Source organism: Sciurus carolinensis, chromosome 8, assembly GCF_902686445.1.
Source record: "Sciurus carolinensis chromosome 8, mSciCar1.2, whole genome shotgun sequence".
Taxonomy (NCBI): Eukaryota; Metazoa; Chordata; class Mammalia; order Rodentia; family Sciuridae; genus Sciurus; species Sciurus carolinensis.
The window spans coordinates 16,535,348-16,554,440 of NC_062220.1; the positions used below are offsets into that span (position 1 = coordinate 16,535,348).

The 19,093-nt window shown below is 41.3% G+C and overlaps 1 protein-coding gene across 5 annotated transcripts in view; it reads left to right on the forward strand.

Annotated features, from left to right (window-relative positions):
* Svopl (SVOP like) overlaps positions 1 to 16,850 on the forward strand; it is a 67,884-nt gene extending 51,034 nt beyond the window's left edge. For all 5 annotated transcript variants that reach the window (XM_047560488.1, XM_047560491.1, XM_047560490.1 and 2 more), the window contains 2 exons: positions 13,555 to 13,668; positions 15,829 to 16,850. In XM_047560488.1, the coding sequence (XP_047416444.1) occupies positions 13,555 to 13,668; positions 15,829 to 15,840 (126 nt within the window). In that variant the 3' untranslated portion in view covers positions 15,841 to 16,850. The remainder of the gene's footprint in view (positions 1 to 13,554; positions 13,669 to 15,828) is intronic.
* The last annotated feature ends 2,243 nt before the right edge of the window (positions 16,851 to 19,093 follow it).

Consider the following 19,093-nt stretch of genomic DNA (forward strand, 5'->3'; position numbering starts at 1 on the left):
TGCTAGATAATAACAACAATGAGCAAAAGCCCAAGGACAGATGCTATTCAAGTAAACATGTCTCCTTAACAAAAATACTCTTTTCTGAGTGGGACTCCAGGTGAAGCTTTCTTGTTAAAGACGACAAGGGTGCAGATGTTTCAGAGCCCAGACAGGATGAGATCAGGAACATAAAAACCAAAGAGGCGGTGCTGCTACCGTCCAGAACCAGAACGCGATGCTTAACGGTCTTGTAATGTTGCTCGGTAAGGCGGAGCCCCGTGGCTGCGAAGAGTGAGAGCTGTTGCTTCTGAGTTTTCCTCCTGGTCCAAAGTTAAGCCTTTTAAAAATGCTGTCAAAACAGCCCTCATGCTATTGTGTGAAGTCCACGTTCCTCAGCAGGACATATTTCAATTCACTTCACGCTGTTGAGCACTGTGATATTGCACCAGTGAGCGTGGCCATTGGGGCAATGTCTGCAAATGCCAGTTGGACCTTTGCTGTCCTTAAGGGACTCCAGATGTGTCAGGGACAGGGAGTAGGGGGATGAAGGAAACAAACTTTTTTTTTTTTTTTGGTGGTACTTCAAATTGAACCCAAGTGACACTTTTCATGAGCTACACCCCCAGTCCTTTTTTAAGTTTTTAAGGCAGGATCTCCTTAAGCCACCCAGGCTGACCCTAAACTTTCCATCCTCCTACCTCAGCCTCCTAAGTCCTGGGATTACAGGTAAGGGCCACTGTGCTGGTGACCTGCTTTTAATTCCAGTTAACTTATGTCACCATACAATTGGGATACTTTGCTTTCCTTAACAGGTTTGCATTGTGCGAGTTGGGATCTGGGAAACTTTGTGCCTACTCCTAGGATATTGCCTGGGTGTAGGGTTGGGGAAGCTACTCCAGGCCTATGGTAGGGTTGTCACTATCAGGAGCTGATTGACCTTTCCTTGGAGGTGACTCTCAAGCTTTGGTGGTTATCAGAATTGCTAGTGTGATGCTATAACATAGAATCCGGGACTCCACCCAGACACGCTGATTCTGTGGGTAGAGACCAGTCACTTGTACTTTTAAGTACCCCTGTGGCTCTGATGCAGCTGGGCTGCGGCCCACCCTGTGAGAATCACTGCCATCTACAGGGGAGGTGGCAGCTAGGAATTAGCCTTCTCTTTCATTTAGTTCTTCCTCTTCTTCTTTCTTTTATTATTATTTTTTAAAATTCATTTTTATTGTAAACAAATGGGATACATCTTGTTTCTCTGTTTGTACATGAAGTAGAGGCATACCATTTGTGTAATCTACATTTACCTAGGGTAATAGTTTTTGATTCATTCTGTTATTTTTTTCTCCCCCCACACCTCCCACCCCTCTTATCCCTCTATAGAGTCCCTCCTTCTTCCATTCCTGCCCCCTTCCCACCCCCTATATGTGTCATCATCCACTTATCAGTGAGATCATTCGTCCTTTGGTTTTTTGAGATTGGCTTATCTCACTTAGCATGATATTCTCCAACTGCATCCATTTGCCTGCAAATACCATAATTTTTTTTATTCTTTATGGCTGTCTTTTATTATTCTTTAAAACACTCTCTTAAATCAGTTAAAGCAAAATGTTTACATGTGTATACTCTGTTGATTCTATAAGTTTAATACAGATGCCTCTTCAAAACTGAATGTTTTGGCAGGTGTGGTGGCGTACACCTGTAATCTCAGATATTCAAGAGGCTGAGGCAGGAGAATTGCAAGTTTAAGTCCAGCCTCAGTAATTTAATGAGGTGCTGTCTCAAAAGGACTGGGGATGTAGCTCAGAGGTAGAGCACCCCTTGGTTCAATCCTCAGTACAAAAAAAAAAAAGTCTCGATGTTTAGGTGTTAGACAGTAACAGAAATAGAAGGAGGCATGAGTATGCAGCCCCAGAAAGTAAAAGAATTTTTCTACAGAAGTATTAGACTGACTAAAACACAGAAGGAACCAGTACAGGGCCTCTGCAGACCAGAGATTGCCCTCATCCTGGGAAACTTCCAGAAGTCAGGCCCCTTGCTCTTAGTTCAGGCTGCTATAACCAAATACCATAGAGTGACTTACAAATAACAGGAATTTCCTTCTCATGGTTCTGGAGGTTGGAAGTTCAAGATAAGGCACCTGCGTGGTTGGTCTGGTGAGGCCCTTCCTGGTTTGCTGATGGTGACCTTCTCATTGGGAGGAGAGGGAGAGAACTCTCTGAAACCTCTAGTGGGGCCACCCTCATGACCTAATTACTCCCAACAGCCTCCTCTCCAAATAGTATAGCATCAAGTGGGGATTAGGATTTCAACATGTGAACTTTGGAGGGACACAGTCACTGGGAATCCCCTGGTTCAGTGGTGTGTGAATTTCTGGTACCTCCTGTGGATGGTCAGGTCCTTCCAGCACATGCCTGTCTTTGGGAGCCACCCCACTTTGCAGTGGAGGCCCTCACAGCCTGAGGTGGCACAGCTGTGGCGTGCGGGGTACAGTGACACCAGCGAGACACGGCTCCCTTGTGGCTGACTTAACATGGTGTCTCAGCCAAGGAGACAGTCGAGCATGGGGGCAAAGCGTGGAAAAGCGTTCTAAATCTTTACAAAGAGTGTCTTAAGGGGGTGTCAATGAGGAAGTCCATCCCTAACCCCCAGCAATACCTGTGCAGGTCTTCTCTGCCCAGCTCACTTCTCGGGTCACCAGTGGTGTGACTGTGTCTCCAATCTCCAGTCTCATCCCTTCCAAGTCCAAACTCTATCAAAGCAACTGAACCAGCTCTCTATGACTCCTACAGTCTTCATAGGCTGCCCTGCCCATGTAAGCCCTCAGGAGGAAGGAAGCAAGCAGGGGAGACAACCTCTGTGTAGGAGGAAGGAAGATCCCTTCTCTTAGGATCCTATTTTGGTGACTCATTCAGGAAACTCTCTGGGGTTATTTTCTACCAAGTTTAGAGGCTGCTTTATATAGTTTGGTTGTTAGAACATCAAAAAGAATGGAAGTAGCTACAATCTATATTTTATAAATAGAATTAAGAGTTGTATTATCCCAAATGTACATTCAACTAGCATGTACTGAACTTCTACTCTGCCTAGTAATGTCCTTGTATAAATCAGTTTTTCATTAACTATAACAAAATAACTGATGTTGCTTACTTAAAAAGAAAAGAGGATTATTTAGCTCACAGTGTTGGAGGCTGAAAGTCCAAGATCAGAAGCCCTGATTGGTCCTGCCTCTGGTGATGGCCTCATGGTGGTGGCACCATGATGACATGACAAGCATTTGTCACTGTGCCTGGCTAAATAGTATTTCTTCTATTCAGAAGTGATCGTCAAAGTTCTTTTCATATTTGAATAATTTACCTTCTTTAGTTTTCCCATTTAGGCACTTATCCATTTTTCAATTTGGTCTTTAAGGCATTGATTGGTGAGAATCCTTTACATATAAAAGGAATTTCAACTACTTTTCTTACATTGCAGAGATATCAGATTTTCCATTTATCTTTTATTCTTATTCATGTTCTCCTTTTTCTATACAAAAACTTTAAGTTCAGGGCTGGGGATATAGCTTGGTTGGTAGAGTGCTTGCCTGGCAAGCACAAGAACCTGGGTTCAAATCCCCAGCACCGCAAAACAAAAAAACAAACAAAACTTTAAGTTCAGAGACACTTGAATTTATCATCATTTCCCTTCACCATGGGTTCTGTGATTAGGATTGTGAAAATGCACACTTTCCTTCTAGGCCTCTGTCATTTTTGGGAGGGAGAAGGAAAGAGTGAGTGTAAACCTTTTATTGAAGTATAACGTACATAATCTATTTGCCAAATTGTGTCCAATTTAATCAGCGTTCACAAGGTGCATGCATCCCAGATTCTAACCCAGAAACCCGGACATGCTTTCTTCAAGGCCTCTGGAGTTTCTTGCGTTGTGAGGTCTCATGCAGGAAACAGTTTTATGATTTCCCAAATGGTGAGCGGATTGTCCCAACACTACTTATTGAACAATTCATTTTTACTCTGGGGTTGGACATATTAGTTTGCTTATGTTCCCGCAATGACCTGGTCTATTTCTAGCTCACCGTTCTAGTCCACTGATCTGTTTTTGACCTTGTCACATTCTTTTTATTACTCTAACATTTACGGTACATTTTAAAAACTGGGTGCTCAAATCCACTTCCTTGCTCTCCTTACATTCCATCTTCTGTTTGCCCAAATCCTATTAAGATTTTGATCTTTAACTCATTAGATGTATCAGTTTAGGAACATTGACTTTTTTCCTATAATGTCTACCTAGTTAAGAATCACGTTTGTCTATTTGTTCAATTTTCCTTCTCTGCCCCTTGCTGGGACTTTATTGCTTTCTTTAGATCCTGTATATCTTAAATTTATTCCTAGGCATTGTTTATGTTTTTTTGTTGTTATTTTGAGAAGATTATTTTCTTTCATTAAAACTTCTATCTTAACTTTTTGTTTCCTGTTGATTTTAAACAGCCAGCTTACGGAACTGATTCTGATGGCTTCCCAGTGAGTCTCCTGCTTCCGGCCGTGTGATTGTACCCACCTGCGATCTCGGTCCTCGCCTCCGGCTCCGTTCTTCTCGTCAGCCATTGGTGGGCTTCCATTCCAGTCACGCTTTCCAGCCAGCCTCCCAGCAGGGTTCCCTCTCCTCCCCTCTCTCCCCTCTGTTCTCCCTCCCTGCCTCCTGCAGCCGTCCCTGCTCCATCCAAAGGACTCTTGGAGTCTTGACGAGGCCTCTGGTGATGCCTATGACTCTAAATCCAGAGGTTGCTTTGATCCCTCATCTCCCTCCACCTCTCGCCCACGTGGAGGACTCTGCTGCCAGCACCTTGCCCTCTGGCAGGCTTGCTCCTACCTCAGTGGCGGCTTCTCATTCTGCTGGAGGAATGTCTGCCTCTACTCTCTCTTTAATTGCTGGGGATTTCTTATTGTTCCGTGTTTCCTGCGCTCACGTGATGTTATCATGTCTGTGACTTTGATACCGACTGCGTGTGTACAGCGCTTCAGTGTCTCTCTCCAGACCAGGCCTTGCTTCTGAGCTCCAGATCCTTCCATCCAACTACCTCCTCCGCATTTCCACTTGGAAGTCTCGGAAGCAGCTCAGATCCATCCTATCTGAATCGCACTCCTGCATTTCTCCCAGATCCCCTCTTACACAGTTTCCGCCAGGGAACGGCATCCGTTTGGCCTGGGAGTCACCCTCCCTCTTCCCCTGTCGCTCATCTGCAGCATCCGTCCCCAGATCATGAGGCTTCACTTCCTAACACACCTGAATCGTTCATCTCGTCACCTTTTCTGCCTGCAGGCACTCTGGTGCAAACCGCCTTCAGTTTTCGCTGGACTGCTGAAACTGTCCTGAGTGGTCACCTTCAGCACATTTCCCCACGGATCTTATACTACTCTTTATCTCTTCCCCTTCATGGAGACAAAACTCCTCAGCATGGTGTACAGGGCTCTGCCTATGAGGCCCTGTCGTATTCAGCTCAGGCTGCCATGATATGGAATAGGCTGCGCGGCTTCCACAGTTACTTCTTACAGCTCCAAAGAGGCTGCAGGGCTGAGATGAGGGTGCCAGGAGGGCTGGGTTCTGGTGAGGCTCTCTTCCTGGCTTGCAGGTGGCCTTCTCTTCCTGGGCCCTCACATGCTGGAGGAAGAACTCTGGTGCATTTTCCACTTGTTCCAAGTGCACTGATCTCAACGTGACTGACCCGGCATGAGTCCATTTAAGCCTAATGACTTCTCAAAGGCCCACCTCCAAACATCACCTTGGAGGTCAGGGTGCCGCAAATGAACTAGTGCAATCATCGGTCCTGCAATTATGCACAGAGACTCGGAGTCTTAAAATTGGGAATGTGTTTATTGGGGGAGCTGGGGAGCCTGCAGAGCTGCAGACCGTTTGTTCTTGACAGCACATCTCTTAGAGGGCAGTGTGAGGGTAAATCTTAACCCTGGCATAACACGTTGGAAACAACTCACTTGTTTGCTGGTACGGAGAAAACATTTTTCCCAGTGAGGAAACAGGATGTGTCCTCATAAGATGCCAGGAACCACACACCTAAAGTACGCAGCAGGTGGTACAGTCGGGCCTTATTTTTCTCCTTAATCAGGGTCATGGCGCCCACAAGAACTGGCCCAGCGTGAGGAGTTACTGCCGTCCGTCCGCAGCGCTCAGCATTCCAGCCTCCTTGGCTTCCACTCATGCACAGGAACTCCGTGTTCGGGTTCTTCAGGGTGCACTCTCCCTGACCTCAGGAGGTCGGCCCCCATTATGGCTTCAGCAACCAAATTTGGGTGGAGGCGCATTTGATCTGCAACAGGCCTCCATCTAGTACTCCTTCTCCCTATTGACACCTCTAAAAAATCTGGCTCTTGTAGTCTATCTAAAGTACCCAGTTGTTTCCTCACTTGCTGTCCCTGCACCCTGGAAACCTCCTCCCATTCCATCCTTTTCCATAGCCATGATTCCTTACCCCTAGGAAAGCTCTCCCCGACGCCCAGCCTGAGTCTGGCTTCCCTGGTGTGAGTCTTGGAGCACCAAGAACTTTTCCTTCACATAACTTACGGGATTGTAATTGCCTATTTATTTGCCAGGGTATTTAAGGCCTCTCTAGTGGACTTTAAGTCCCACTAGGACTCGGATGTATGCCTGATTTGCTAGTTTTTGTATTCCGAGTTCCCATTGCAGTGCCGGGCATATAGTGGACCCTCAATATGTTGGGAATGATGCTCCTGATTATTTGTGTATATAGAAAACAATTTTGATATTGATTCATATCCAAATACTTTATTGAAACTCATCTGATGGATGAGTTTGGGTTCTTAATGTAATAATCACACATGCAAGGTTGACTGGCAAACTCCTGGAAGGGAGGGCTAATGCAGGAGGGAGCAGGAGTGGCCAGGAGATGTTGAGGCCATCACAAGGGGAGGACTCTACTCCTGTTCTGCCTTGTCTTTTAGCAAAATGAGTTTCATTTGCTGATGTTTTGTCTATAATTTTTGAATCAATACTCATATGTGAGATGGTGGTGATTTTTTTATCTGGTAGGTTCCAGAATCGTCATTGACCTAGTGTCATTAAAAAGACACAAGGCTGGGCTGAGGGTGTAGGTCGGCAGTAGAATGCTTGCCAGAGAAGGGAGCTCCCGGGTTCCGTGTGCAGCAGTGGGCTGACCAGGGGTGGAGTGCAGGGGAAACATGCGGCCCGCTTCTTTTTTGGAGCTCTATTCCTTGGTAGAGAGCTGATCTATTAAAGGGTGACTGTCCTGGCACTGTTGGGGATATGGTTCACAGTTATTGTAAGAAGCATGCAGACCTAAACCAGGGACTAAGAGGCACAGGTTCAGCCAAAAGCAGGCCTCACTTTAATGACGGTCTCACCAGATCAGGTGCCTGGCGGTCAGGGACACTCAGACTGGGTACAGCCAGCATTTTCTCCCCTAGAGTGCAAGATACCCCCTCAGGTTCCTCGTTGGCTGAGTACATTGGGTCGCACAATCCTGAATGTCACCTAGGTTTTACTGTCTCATATTGGGTTATTTATTTATTCATTTTTTAAAAAAAATACTAATTTAAAAAATTTTTACAGACTGCATTTTGGTTCACTGTACACAAATGGGATACAACTTTTCATTTCTATGGTTGTGCACAAAGTAGATTCATACCATTTTTGTAATCCCACATGTACACGGGGTAATGATGTCTGTCTCATTCCACCATCTTTCATACCCCCGCCCCCTCCTCCCTCTCATTTCCCTCTACATAATGTAAAGTTCCTCCATTCTTTTCTTACCCCTCACCCCCAACCCCCATAATATATCATCATCCGCTTATCAGGGAAAACATTCAGCCTTTGGTGTTTTGGGATTGGTTTATTTCACTTAGCATGATATTCTCCAATTCCAGCCATTTATCTGCAAATGCCATAATATTATTCTTCTTTATGACTGAATAAGATTTCATCTTACTCCAATTAGAATGACTATTATTAAGAACACAAACAATAATAGATGTTGGTGTGGATGTGGGGGAAAAGTCACACTCATACATTGCTGGTGGAGTTGCAAATTGGTGCAGCCACTCTGGAAAGCAGTGTGGAGATTCCTCAGAAAACTTGGAATGGACCTTCCTTTTGACCCAGTTATCCGACTCCTTGGTTTATACCCAAAGGACTTAACATTAGCATACTACAATAAAGCAGCCACATCAATGTTTATAGCAGCTCAATTCACAATACCTAGATTGTGGAACCAACCTAGATGCCCTTTGACAGATGAATGGATAAAGAAACTGTGGTATATGTACACAATGGAATACTACTCAGCCTTAAAGAAGAATGAAATTATGGTACTTGCCAGTAGATAGGTGGAGCTGGAGAATATCATGCTAAGCAAAATAAGCCAAACCCATTAAACAAAATGGAAGATTTTATCTGATATGCATATGCTAATTCACAATGGGAGGCAACTGTGTTATTGGGTTATTTAAACAAATATGCCTTTAGTTTTCCATATCTCCCTTTGTTCTCTGGTGCTCAGAAAGCGCCCTTGGATTGAGTGCCTTCTGGCAGGTACAGAGTTTATCTATCAGGTGTTGGAGAAGGGAGCTTCCTTCTCAAGTCCTGTGCGGCAAGGGGCTGGGAATTTTCTCTCTGGAGTTAACTGCTCGTAACTTCTCATTCTGCTCTGCCCTCCAGCTGCCTTTCTTACATTCCAAGTCATTTTACATTTAAAGCTAAACACTGTATTCTGAAATTGGACCACTGGCCTTTCTATTTCTCAGTCATTCTCTCTACTTTTGTTTACTTCATTTTTTGGGTCAGGGCCTTGAACCCAGGGGGCGCTTATCCACTAAGCCATATCCTCAGTCCTTTTTTGAATTTTGTTTAGCCCCCCTTTTTTTTGTATTTTTCTGTTTTTTAGTAAATTTCAGAACATTACTGAATATTGACTTCTTTCAAATTTATCAACAAAGAACTGTGGGGAGATTTACCTTATGGTTCTTTTCATTTCATTAGTGATTATCTCTTAATATTCTTAAGTCCACGATTTTAACTTGTCATAGTTAGCTTTTTTCTAAAATAGTTCTTTGATCAATTTGTCAACTGTAATTTTTTTTTCTAATTTGACTTTTGTCTTTATTGTTCAATAGAGTGTGTCAGATTAGTTTTTTTAATTTATTGAATTAGAAGTATAGCTAATTGCTTTCCTCATTTTATAGTAATGGTTTATAATCCTTTAAAACATTTTTTTCTGAAATAAAAATACTTGTAAAATTTCAAATACAGATATGTGTTACTAGAAAGGAAAAATTCCCAGTAACTTCATCATCAGAGATAACCACAGCTAATATTTTGGGGTATGTTCTTCCTGGTGCTTTTCTATGCATACATGATTTTTCTCTAGGTATGTAAAACAGTAACATTTGTATATATGTAGATATCTTATTTATATATGAATACATACTTACAATGTACCATAAATATATGGATGTCTTCATGAAAGTCAGTGTATTTGTGTATATGTTATAGTCACTTGCAGAGGCAGGTGCACAACCTTCTCTCCTCCAGAATTTGGCTTGATCGTTGAAATCGTGCCCCTAGGCGTGTGAAAAGGATTCTTACCTAATTGGAGTCTCTAGAGAGCGCAGAGCAGGATTTTCAGGCAGGTCTCAATTGCCCCAGAGTAGGCAAGGAATCCTGGTGTGGGGTTTTACTAGGCAGATGGAGTCAGGCCCTCCACTGCATTACAGATATAGACACTGGGCTATGTGTGGCTGCACAACTCCATGTTGCAACCACAGTGGCCTTTTCTTACTAATCTCTTAATTCAGTAAATGTAGATCAACCTCATTTTTTTTAAAGCAGGTGCATAGGTTTCCATTTGCACGGATGAGTCATGATTAGACAGCCATTGACTTGATGATGAATAAGTTGTTTCTATTTTTTCTGCTGTTTACAAACAGGACACTGAATGATATGCACAGTATACCTTTGTACACATGCCGCTATTCTAATCATTTTTTATTTATTTTGGTACCAGGAAGTGAACCCAGGGGCACTTAACCACTGAGGCACATCCCCAACCCTTTATTTTGAGACCGAGTCTCACTAAGTTGCTCAGGGCCTTGCAAAGTTGCTGAGGGTGGCCTTGAACTTGTGATCTTCCTGCCTCAGCCTCCTGAGTTGCTGGGATTACTGAGGTCCACCACCCCACCTGACTATTCTAATTATTTTAACATATAGTCATTGTTCCAGATGCTGTATAAAATGGTCACAGGATTACAATCACTGGATTAGAGGCGTTTGCCCAGCTTCTGTTTTTTAATTTATATACTCCTTGATATAACTTATTATCATCTTCCTATTTCCCCTGCCTGTGGTAAACACATTTTCAATGTACTTGATTTCTTTTTGAGATACCACACATAAGTGAGGTCTCTTGTGCTTGGCTTATTTCACTCAGCATATTGTCCTTCAGGTTCACCTCCATGTTGTTGCAAATGGCAGGAACTTCTTCATTAAGTCTGAATAATATTCCATGGTATCTTTCTACCATAATTTCTTTATCCATTCATGTGTCGATGGACACTTTGACAATGTTCTGGCTATTATGAATAATGCTGCTGTGAGTTCAGGAGTAGAAATTTGGCCATACACCAGCAGAAGGGCTTCTGTATCAGATGACAATTTTCTATTTTTAATATCTTTGGGAACCTCTGTATTGTCTTTCATCATGGCTGCACCAATCTACATTCCCACAGGGAAGGATTTCCTTTTCTCTGTGTTCTCACCAACACCAGTAGCCATCCTAATGGTGTGAGACATGGCCCTGTGGTTTTGTTCTGCACTTCCCTGATGATGGATGTTGAGCACCCTTGCGTGTACCGCTTGACTCATTTCTATGTCTTCCTGGAATAATGTCAATTTAGGTCTATAAACCCATTTGCACACTAGCACCCTATTCCTCTTCCTCACGACCAAAAAATCAGTAAGCTTTTAAATCTTTTTCAATCTGGTGGACAGTAAATTATATCTCCTCAATTTGTACTTTGCTCATCATTAGTCAGGTTGACCATCTTTCACTTAATATTCATATGTATTTTTTAAAAAATTACTTGTATGATTTGCTGTTTTTCTATAGACTGGACATTTTAGTGTACTAGGTATTTGTCTGCCCTTTGATTTTATTATCAAAATTTTTTGACCTACAAATATTTATATACCAATTTTCTCTTATGGTGTTTGTGTTTTGTTTCATACTTAAATGGTCTTTGTTGATCATTTTTCCAAGTTTCTAAAAATATTTATAAAACACTGAAAGCGCAGAGGCTTTCAATGTTTCATCTAAAACATTAAATTCTTTGATCTAGTCACAAGTAATTCATGCATAGGCCTGAGGTAAGGATCTAACTTTCAAAAGCAACAAAACAATGGCTAGCTGGTTGTTCTGGGGCCATTAATCATCCTTTCTCAGGGCCTCCTCTCAGCTGACCTAATATACCTGTTACAGTAAAATCAGATTTCCATAGATCCTTGGATGTTTTGTGACTCAGTGCTTTATTGATCTATTCTGGCACCTACACTATACTGCTAATGATTGCAATTTTACGTTTAATGCCTCTTAGGCTAATAACCTCTCAGGCCTCCCCACCTCATGGTTTCAAGTTTCTTGATTTTTCTTACATATTTTTTCTTTCATGTTAATTTCAGAAAAATTTTTCCCCCAAATTGATTCCAAAATCAGACTGGGTTTTGATTTGTTAGAATTATAGATCATTTTTTGAGAGTTATGTTTTTACAAGACTGCACCTAAGAACTAAAGTAGATTTATGTACCCATAATTTTCAAATTTCTTGTATATTTCTTGGTATGTTTATTCCTGAATACTTTGTTCATGTTAATTGTGTTCCACAAATTAAATGTTATTCCCATTCCATTCAATATATTGGGGATTGAACCCAGGGGTGCTTTACATCCCCAGTTCTTTTATTTTGAGATAGGGCCTTCTAAATTGCCTAGGCTGGCCTTGAACTATCAATTCTTCTCCCAAGTAGCTGGGATTACTACAGGCATGCACCACCAGGCCTGGGGCCCCTAGTTTTTATAATCAGATATTACTTGAGTTCTTGCTTACAAATAATAGAAACTGACTTTGATTAGACAGAATTTATTGAATATTGGGTTGTTGGAGTCTTTTTTTTTTTTTTTTTTAATGAAGCATAACCCTATATCCTGCTGGGGAAGGCAGAAAGACTAGGCAGTTGCTCATGACCCTGGCTGATAGAACAGTTGTATGACCTGACCTGAACTCAACACAATAGGGTCTCAGGCTTTAGAATTCATTCTGGTGGTGGTAAAATTTTGGTGTCCAGTATTGCAAGTGGCAGCAATGACACTAGAGCAAATAGTAGGGCAGAATCTAGATACATGTCCTATTGTGGCAGGATTTGGTCATGGTTCAGACTTCCTGGCCTCTCTTGATTTCTAGTCCTTTCCTAAGCCTGGTTTCCTAGCCTTGTAGCAAAGTACGCAAAACACAAACTCCTCTTTGGGGAAAACCAATTTTGGAAGATAAAATCAGAGACCAGTAACTGTCATTTGTTAGGTAAATTCCAAATAATTGGGTTAGTATCATGGGTTCTGTTTGCATGAGTGGAATTATTTACTGTTTGGGAGGCAACTACATACAATATTTGGGTTCTCAAACTGGGCATCTTAAGGGATCCTAGTAACACTAGGCTACTTGTTAGAGATCTGTATGTGACTTAGGGCAATAGTTACTGACACTTGTCACTTAACATAGGCTCATCTATAAAGTGAGGAGGTTGGACTAGACCAGCTAGTTTCTAGGTCTTTGCAAATTGCACTATTTTCATTCTAAAGAGCCTTGCTTTTCCTTAGTTACTTCCCTTATGATTTAGCTGAAAACTATCAAGGACTTGGCTATTTGCCACTGATGGACAGAGTCCTGGAGAACATGCAGTATGAGAGGTAGTTGAGTAGAGATTTATTCTTACTGTGGAAATATGGACACAAATAGAAAGTTATGATTGTTACATGATGCATTATGAACACAGGCAAGATGCATTAGTAATCTTTTCAGAGACTGAGATTACATCTTCTGAAAAACTTCGTTTTATCCTGTTGAAACAGAAGTGGGGAGCCAGGCATAGTGGTGCACACCTGTAATCCCAGTGACTTGGGAGGATTTCAAATTTGAGGTCAGCCTCAGCAAATTAAAAAAGACCCAAAGGAGGAAACTGGACATTTTGGCAGAGAGGATATAGCATAAATTGAGGTCAGAAGTTAAGTTGCACTGGTATGAGAGGAGGTGGAAGAACAGGCAGGTATCTTGTCTTCCACACACACACTGATATTTACTCTAGGATGTCTGACAGGTGGATGCAAAAGAGAAGTCTGAGCTGGCCCATGCATATTTAATACCAGTCACATAAAAATGCCTACACCAGCTTTACATCAGGGATGTATGGCTTATCCTTGCTTTATCTATGATGCAAAGGGTCATTGTAAAGTTAGGGATAATGAGTGTTCTCTTGTGACTTGCAGGTTCTTATGAGTGCATCATTCCTGGGAGCCCTGTGTCTTTTCTCATCTGTCTGTGTTGTATGTGCCATTTCTGCATTTACTCTTCCCATTGAGACCAAGGGGCGAGCCCTACAGGTAAGTGATACAGGTCTTCTCAGCTGCCACTTTTTGAACTTAGTAGGAGGGTATCCTTCTTTGAAGTAGACATGGCTTATTGTAAAACAATATTTAGGCCAGGTGCAGGGCCTGTAATCCCCCCACTGATTTAGGAGGCGGAGGCAGAAGGGTCCTAAGTTTGAAGCTAGCCTCAGCAATTTAGTAAAACCCTGTCTGAAACAATAAAAGGGATTAACAGGGACCAAGATGAGAGACAGTTGTTGAGGCTTCAACATTCTACCTCTCCCACTTTTCTGTGTGGGTTGAAGCATTGCTGCAGAGCTGAAGGAAGTCAAGGAGCTGAAATGGGTATTTGTGTTGTCCTTGGCATCACGTGGTCCTTACACATTGGCTCAGCCTCCTTTCTCCCTTGTCCCTCTGAGCAGAGAGGAGCCAAAAGCTTTAGTGCAGCACCAGTTGCCATGAATACCAACCACTAGCAGACACTGCTCAAATGAAAGGGATGCCCCAAAATACAAGGCAGGCTGCAGGAAAGGGTCTTACCAGGTGCTGGTTCTGATGATTTCTTGCCTTAAATCCCATTGTTTTTGTTGCTGGTATGTAAGGGCGTGTGTGGGGAAAGGGGAGAATAGTCAGAGTGATTGGTTGGTTCTGAGCTGCTGCCTCTGAGACTGCAGAGTCAGGAGGCTCTTACTGCTGAAGGTGATTTGCCCTCTCTCTCCTGTCCCATTCAGAATAGGCTATGGAGAGGGGAAACAGTAAGCTGTAGAAGAGGTTTATATTTTTGGTGCAGATTTGTGTTTTTGTCTGAGTAGATCCAAGAAAGGCACTATTGAATACAGAAAAACAGGCCTATACCAGTCTTGATGTTTTCCCCCTAGCTCAAGGTAATATGCACTTTAATCACCGATTAGGTGACCTAATCATGAACTTAGGGGTTTAAGTTCCTTCCTTGGAAAGATGACCCATCATTGAATGCTTAAAATCAGACTGAATTAAATGACTCACATGCCTTCTTTTAATCTTAAATAAAAGGATTATCACATCCTTTACATAAGAAATAAACTAGGGCACAAGGAAATTGAGTAATGTGTGTAAAGGAACATACCAGTATTTAATTCAGTCGAGGAAAATCAAGTACAGGTGCTAATTGTGCTAATATTTCATTCCTTTCCAATTTTTCATGCAGTGTTAAAAATATATATAAGAGGGTCTGGGGTTATAGCTCAGTGGTAGTACACTTGCCTAGCACGTGTGGAGACACTGGGTTTAGTCCTCAGCACCACATAAAAATAAGTAAATAAAGGTATAAAAAAAATTTAAAAAATATAAGAAACCTAGCTTACTATTTAATGTGCCTAATAGATTTCCAGTTCAAGTTATATCCATCTACAAAACACTAGTCTCTTTTTTGTTGACTTGGACATGTTTTTAGCACTATGGTGAAATAATTTTGCTTATTTAATAATTTACTTTTTAATATTGTTTTCTTAGAATTTTAACATGGCAATCCAATACACATTTGAGCACAAAGCCCTATCTGTGGGCAAATCCTACGTTGTATGCACACACACCCTCCCCCCTTGGTGCTGTGAGCATTTACCATATAAAGCTTCTAGAAATGTTTACAGTATGTCAGAATTTTTACTTCCTTTCAACCATACACACAGACAGCATCCCAGTAATTGACTGGATAAGCCAAACTGGTCACTAGTTTAAAAGTAGTGTTGATTCTACTTTAGAACCACTCTAAGAAACTCGTTTAAAAAAATAAAAAATGACCGCCCCACAAAAAAAGGGTGCAGGCATGCATGCCTGTGATCCCACCTGCGAGAGCGGCAAGAGAGGAGGAGCACAGAGAGAAGGGGCTTTGGATGCAGCAGCACGAGAGCAGCCCCGGTGTACTCCCTGTGACACACACACACAGAACCCAAGAAACTAAGAACTTCAAAACCAACAACCACCAATTTTTCTAAATAATGTCTGTGCTGTACTGTACTAAAACTTAAACTATAAAACTAGCATTGCCTTTCCAGATTCACAAAGATAAATACTGGATCATAATTCCTTAGAGATATTAGAGAGCCTTCTATTGTTAGTTTTCAGTGTCAGCTGAGTATGAATAGAAGACTTTTTAAAATTGTATTATTGATCTATTAAATCTTTTTTTTCCCCCAGCAAATTAAATGAGACCTGCGAAGCTACATCTACCAGAGGAGCAAAATGCATTTTATCTTCACAGAGCAGTGGCACATTTCTTAAAAACTTGGTTTTATTTCTGTATGCTATTCAGTAATAAACTGATTTTATACCTAAGAACATAAGGCATACATGGGAATGCAGCTGGCAAATGTATACTCATCTTCTCCTTGGGAGACAATATATAAAAAAAGCTTTTACAAAATATACCTAAGATTTGAAAGTCTATGAATGGGAGAGGGTCAAGGAAGATGTCTTTTCTTCCCTGATATCAAGAATACAAAAATCTTAGAACACATATTTGGTTTTTTCCCATAAAGGTTGTAGCTAAAGTTGGACAAAATCTTGTAGTTAGGGCAAGAACTGGGTTGATATCATTAAATCTTTCCAAACCACTAGAATAGTCATCAGGTTCAAATTAAAATTAGCATCAACTATGGCCTTTACAGTATTCACAAAATAAATTAGCGGCTTGTATATAATTACATGCCATCACGATTTCTACTCATTTATTTTAATGGGGAGAATCTTTGATTCTCATGACATGAACAACACGAAAGTATGCAGCCAGTCTCCTGACAGATAATTCCTCACTCACCTGCTGTTTGTGGGGAGACTGTTGCTGTGAGACGTCGCAGTTTTGCACATCTTCTAGGACAGGCATGCTGGGGAAAGAACATGTAGCCGTTCACATTTACATTTTATCTTTTATCAGTGTTCAGGCTTGTTTTAGAGGCCCACTGAATTTGGGGACCCCAAGGCTGGCTTATAATTTCTTACACTAGAAAAAGAATTCAGCTATAATTGTTAAGTGTTGCGACAAGAGCAAACTACATTTATGAAAGGTTTCCAATTCTTAAGGAGTGCAAAGAATTTCTATTTGAACATAGCCATGAATGGCTTAAAATCAAGACTGATTTGTCCCTTAGTAGGCTTGGGGTGTAGGTTCATGGACCTCTGGCAGATACCAAACTCCCCAGATGTTCCAGTTCCTGATATAGAATGGCAATTTACATATAACCTATGTATGTCCTCTCATATACTTTAACCATCTCTAAATTATTTGTAATACCTAATGTAATATAAATGCTATGCAGGAAATAATGATAAAGAAGTCTGCATATGTGTAGGACAGGCTTTTTCAAACATTTTTGAACTGTAATTAATCACATTCATGGATGAACAACCCATGCTATGGTGGGCCAGCTATAAGTTAGGGTTTGTGAGTACCTGTGGACTCTATGACAAGTCTAAGATATTCTTAGTTTTCAGGTTGAACAAAAGCAGGGCAACATGCTGAATTTGGTCAGCAAGCAACCACTCATTTTAAGGTCTAGCTATTATAGAATTTTAGGCCAAAATATATTCCATGCAAAATGTCTTTGCTATACTTGTAGGGCTAAACAGCCCACCATAAATCTAACTGAAAATCCCAAAACTGAAGTTAGCAGCACTTAAAACTAAAATCAAAGGCTAGCAGTGATGGAAAACCAGTCAAGCAATGACTAAGTTGATGCTCAAGCATCTTCCCAGGGATTTCAGAACTCTCAGTATCTCCAAGGCTGTCCAGGCTTAAGGAAATTAGTATTAGCACTGCCTAACCCCCAGGCTCCTGAGACAGAACTAAATTAGTCTATAGCAAATTCTATTCACATAATTTTAATTGAATAAAATCCTCAACTCCTGTAGGTTGCTTAGCATACTTACAGATTAGCAGTCGTTAGAAATAAAAGTCAACAAATTTCAAGTTACTTACTTGTAAGAACTTTGATCATTTTACTTTATTTAATTAGAGACAATCTGTCTGAATCTGTTTTATGTAGAGAAGAGAATTTGACTTCCTTTAAACTCTTTAAAGCATAGTCTTCAATGGCAAAAACTCCTCTGTAATATGAATATCAAATTATTTTGGACCTTTGTATGTTGGGCTTTTAAACATACACTGTCATTAGTTAATGCCTAAAAAGATCAAATTAAGATAACCAGTATCACTGTCAAAGTCTATTACCTGGAACATCCTCATTTTCTTTGGGGAAACAAACTTCTCAGGCCAGCATATTCTCATTCCAAGGGTAAGAAGTGTGCACCTCTGGTAGATCAGTTTATTCTGTCCTTCCTCCCCAACAGTCACAACTGGGCTTTATCATTTGCAATGGAAGGATGCCTGACTAGATTTTCTGCTTCAATTATCTTGGGGTAATAGGTAATAGAATGGGGGCAAAGAGTTCACATTCCCCAGTTCTCTGACTCAGAGGAGCAAGGTAAAGCAGACTTTCTTCCATGCTGCATTTGAAACTGTGCCAAGATAGAATTGTGTTCACTTGCTACTACCAAGAGAGGATTTTTAAAGATAAAAATTAGGATTTAATTATTCTAAAACTAGTTTTAGGCCTGGGGTTATGCCTTATTGGTAGAGTGCTTACCTAGCATGCAAGAGGCCCTGGGTTTGAGTCCCCAACATCACACCACAAATATAGTAAGAAAAACCTTAGAATCAAATAGAAGGTTGTCCCCACCAAAGTAATGGTAGGTCGCTAGTTGGCCATGAGCAGACAAGTAGGGGGAAGACCAATAAACACATACATTAAAGCAAATCTATAAGTCACGGGCTGGGAATACTAGGGAGCTTTATCAGAGCAAAAAACATCTGAAAAATGGGAATTGGTATGCCAAACATCCCCTAGCCGTAGTTAATTGTAATCCCTTAAGGAAACTATTATTTCAAAATCAAGTCATATAGCTTTTTCCCCCTTCCCTTCCAGTACTGGGGATTGAACCTAGCAGGGCTGTACCACTGAATTATACCCCTAGTCCTTTTAAAACTTATTTTGAGACAGGGCTTCTTTTAGATGCTGAGGCTGGCCTCCAACTTGTGATGCAATCCTCCTGCCTTAGCTTCTAGAGTCACTGGGATTACAGACATGTGCCACTGGGCGCAGCCACAGATATCAAAAGGCAGGACAAGTTTGGAGCCATCTTGGCAAATTAGTGAGACCCTGTCTCAAAAAATAAAAAGGTTGAAGATGTAGTCCAGTGATGGAATACCCCTAGAGTCAATCCCTAGTACTGTGAAACAACAACTCTCATAACATTCACAGTAAAAATTCCATCAACTTTTATTAAAATCAAAGCATCTGGTCTGCCCCTCCCATCCCCATAAAAAACAGAACGTAAGACTACTGCCTCAGATGTCCTTCACAATAAGCAAAAACCTTTATGGAGAAGTCTGTGATATGATTGGTTA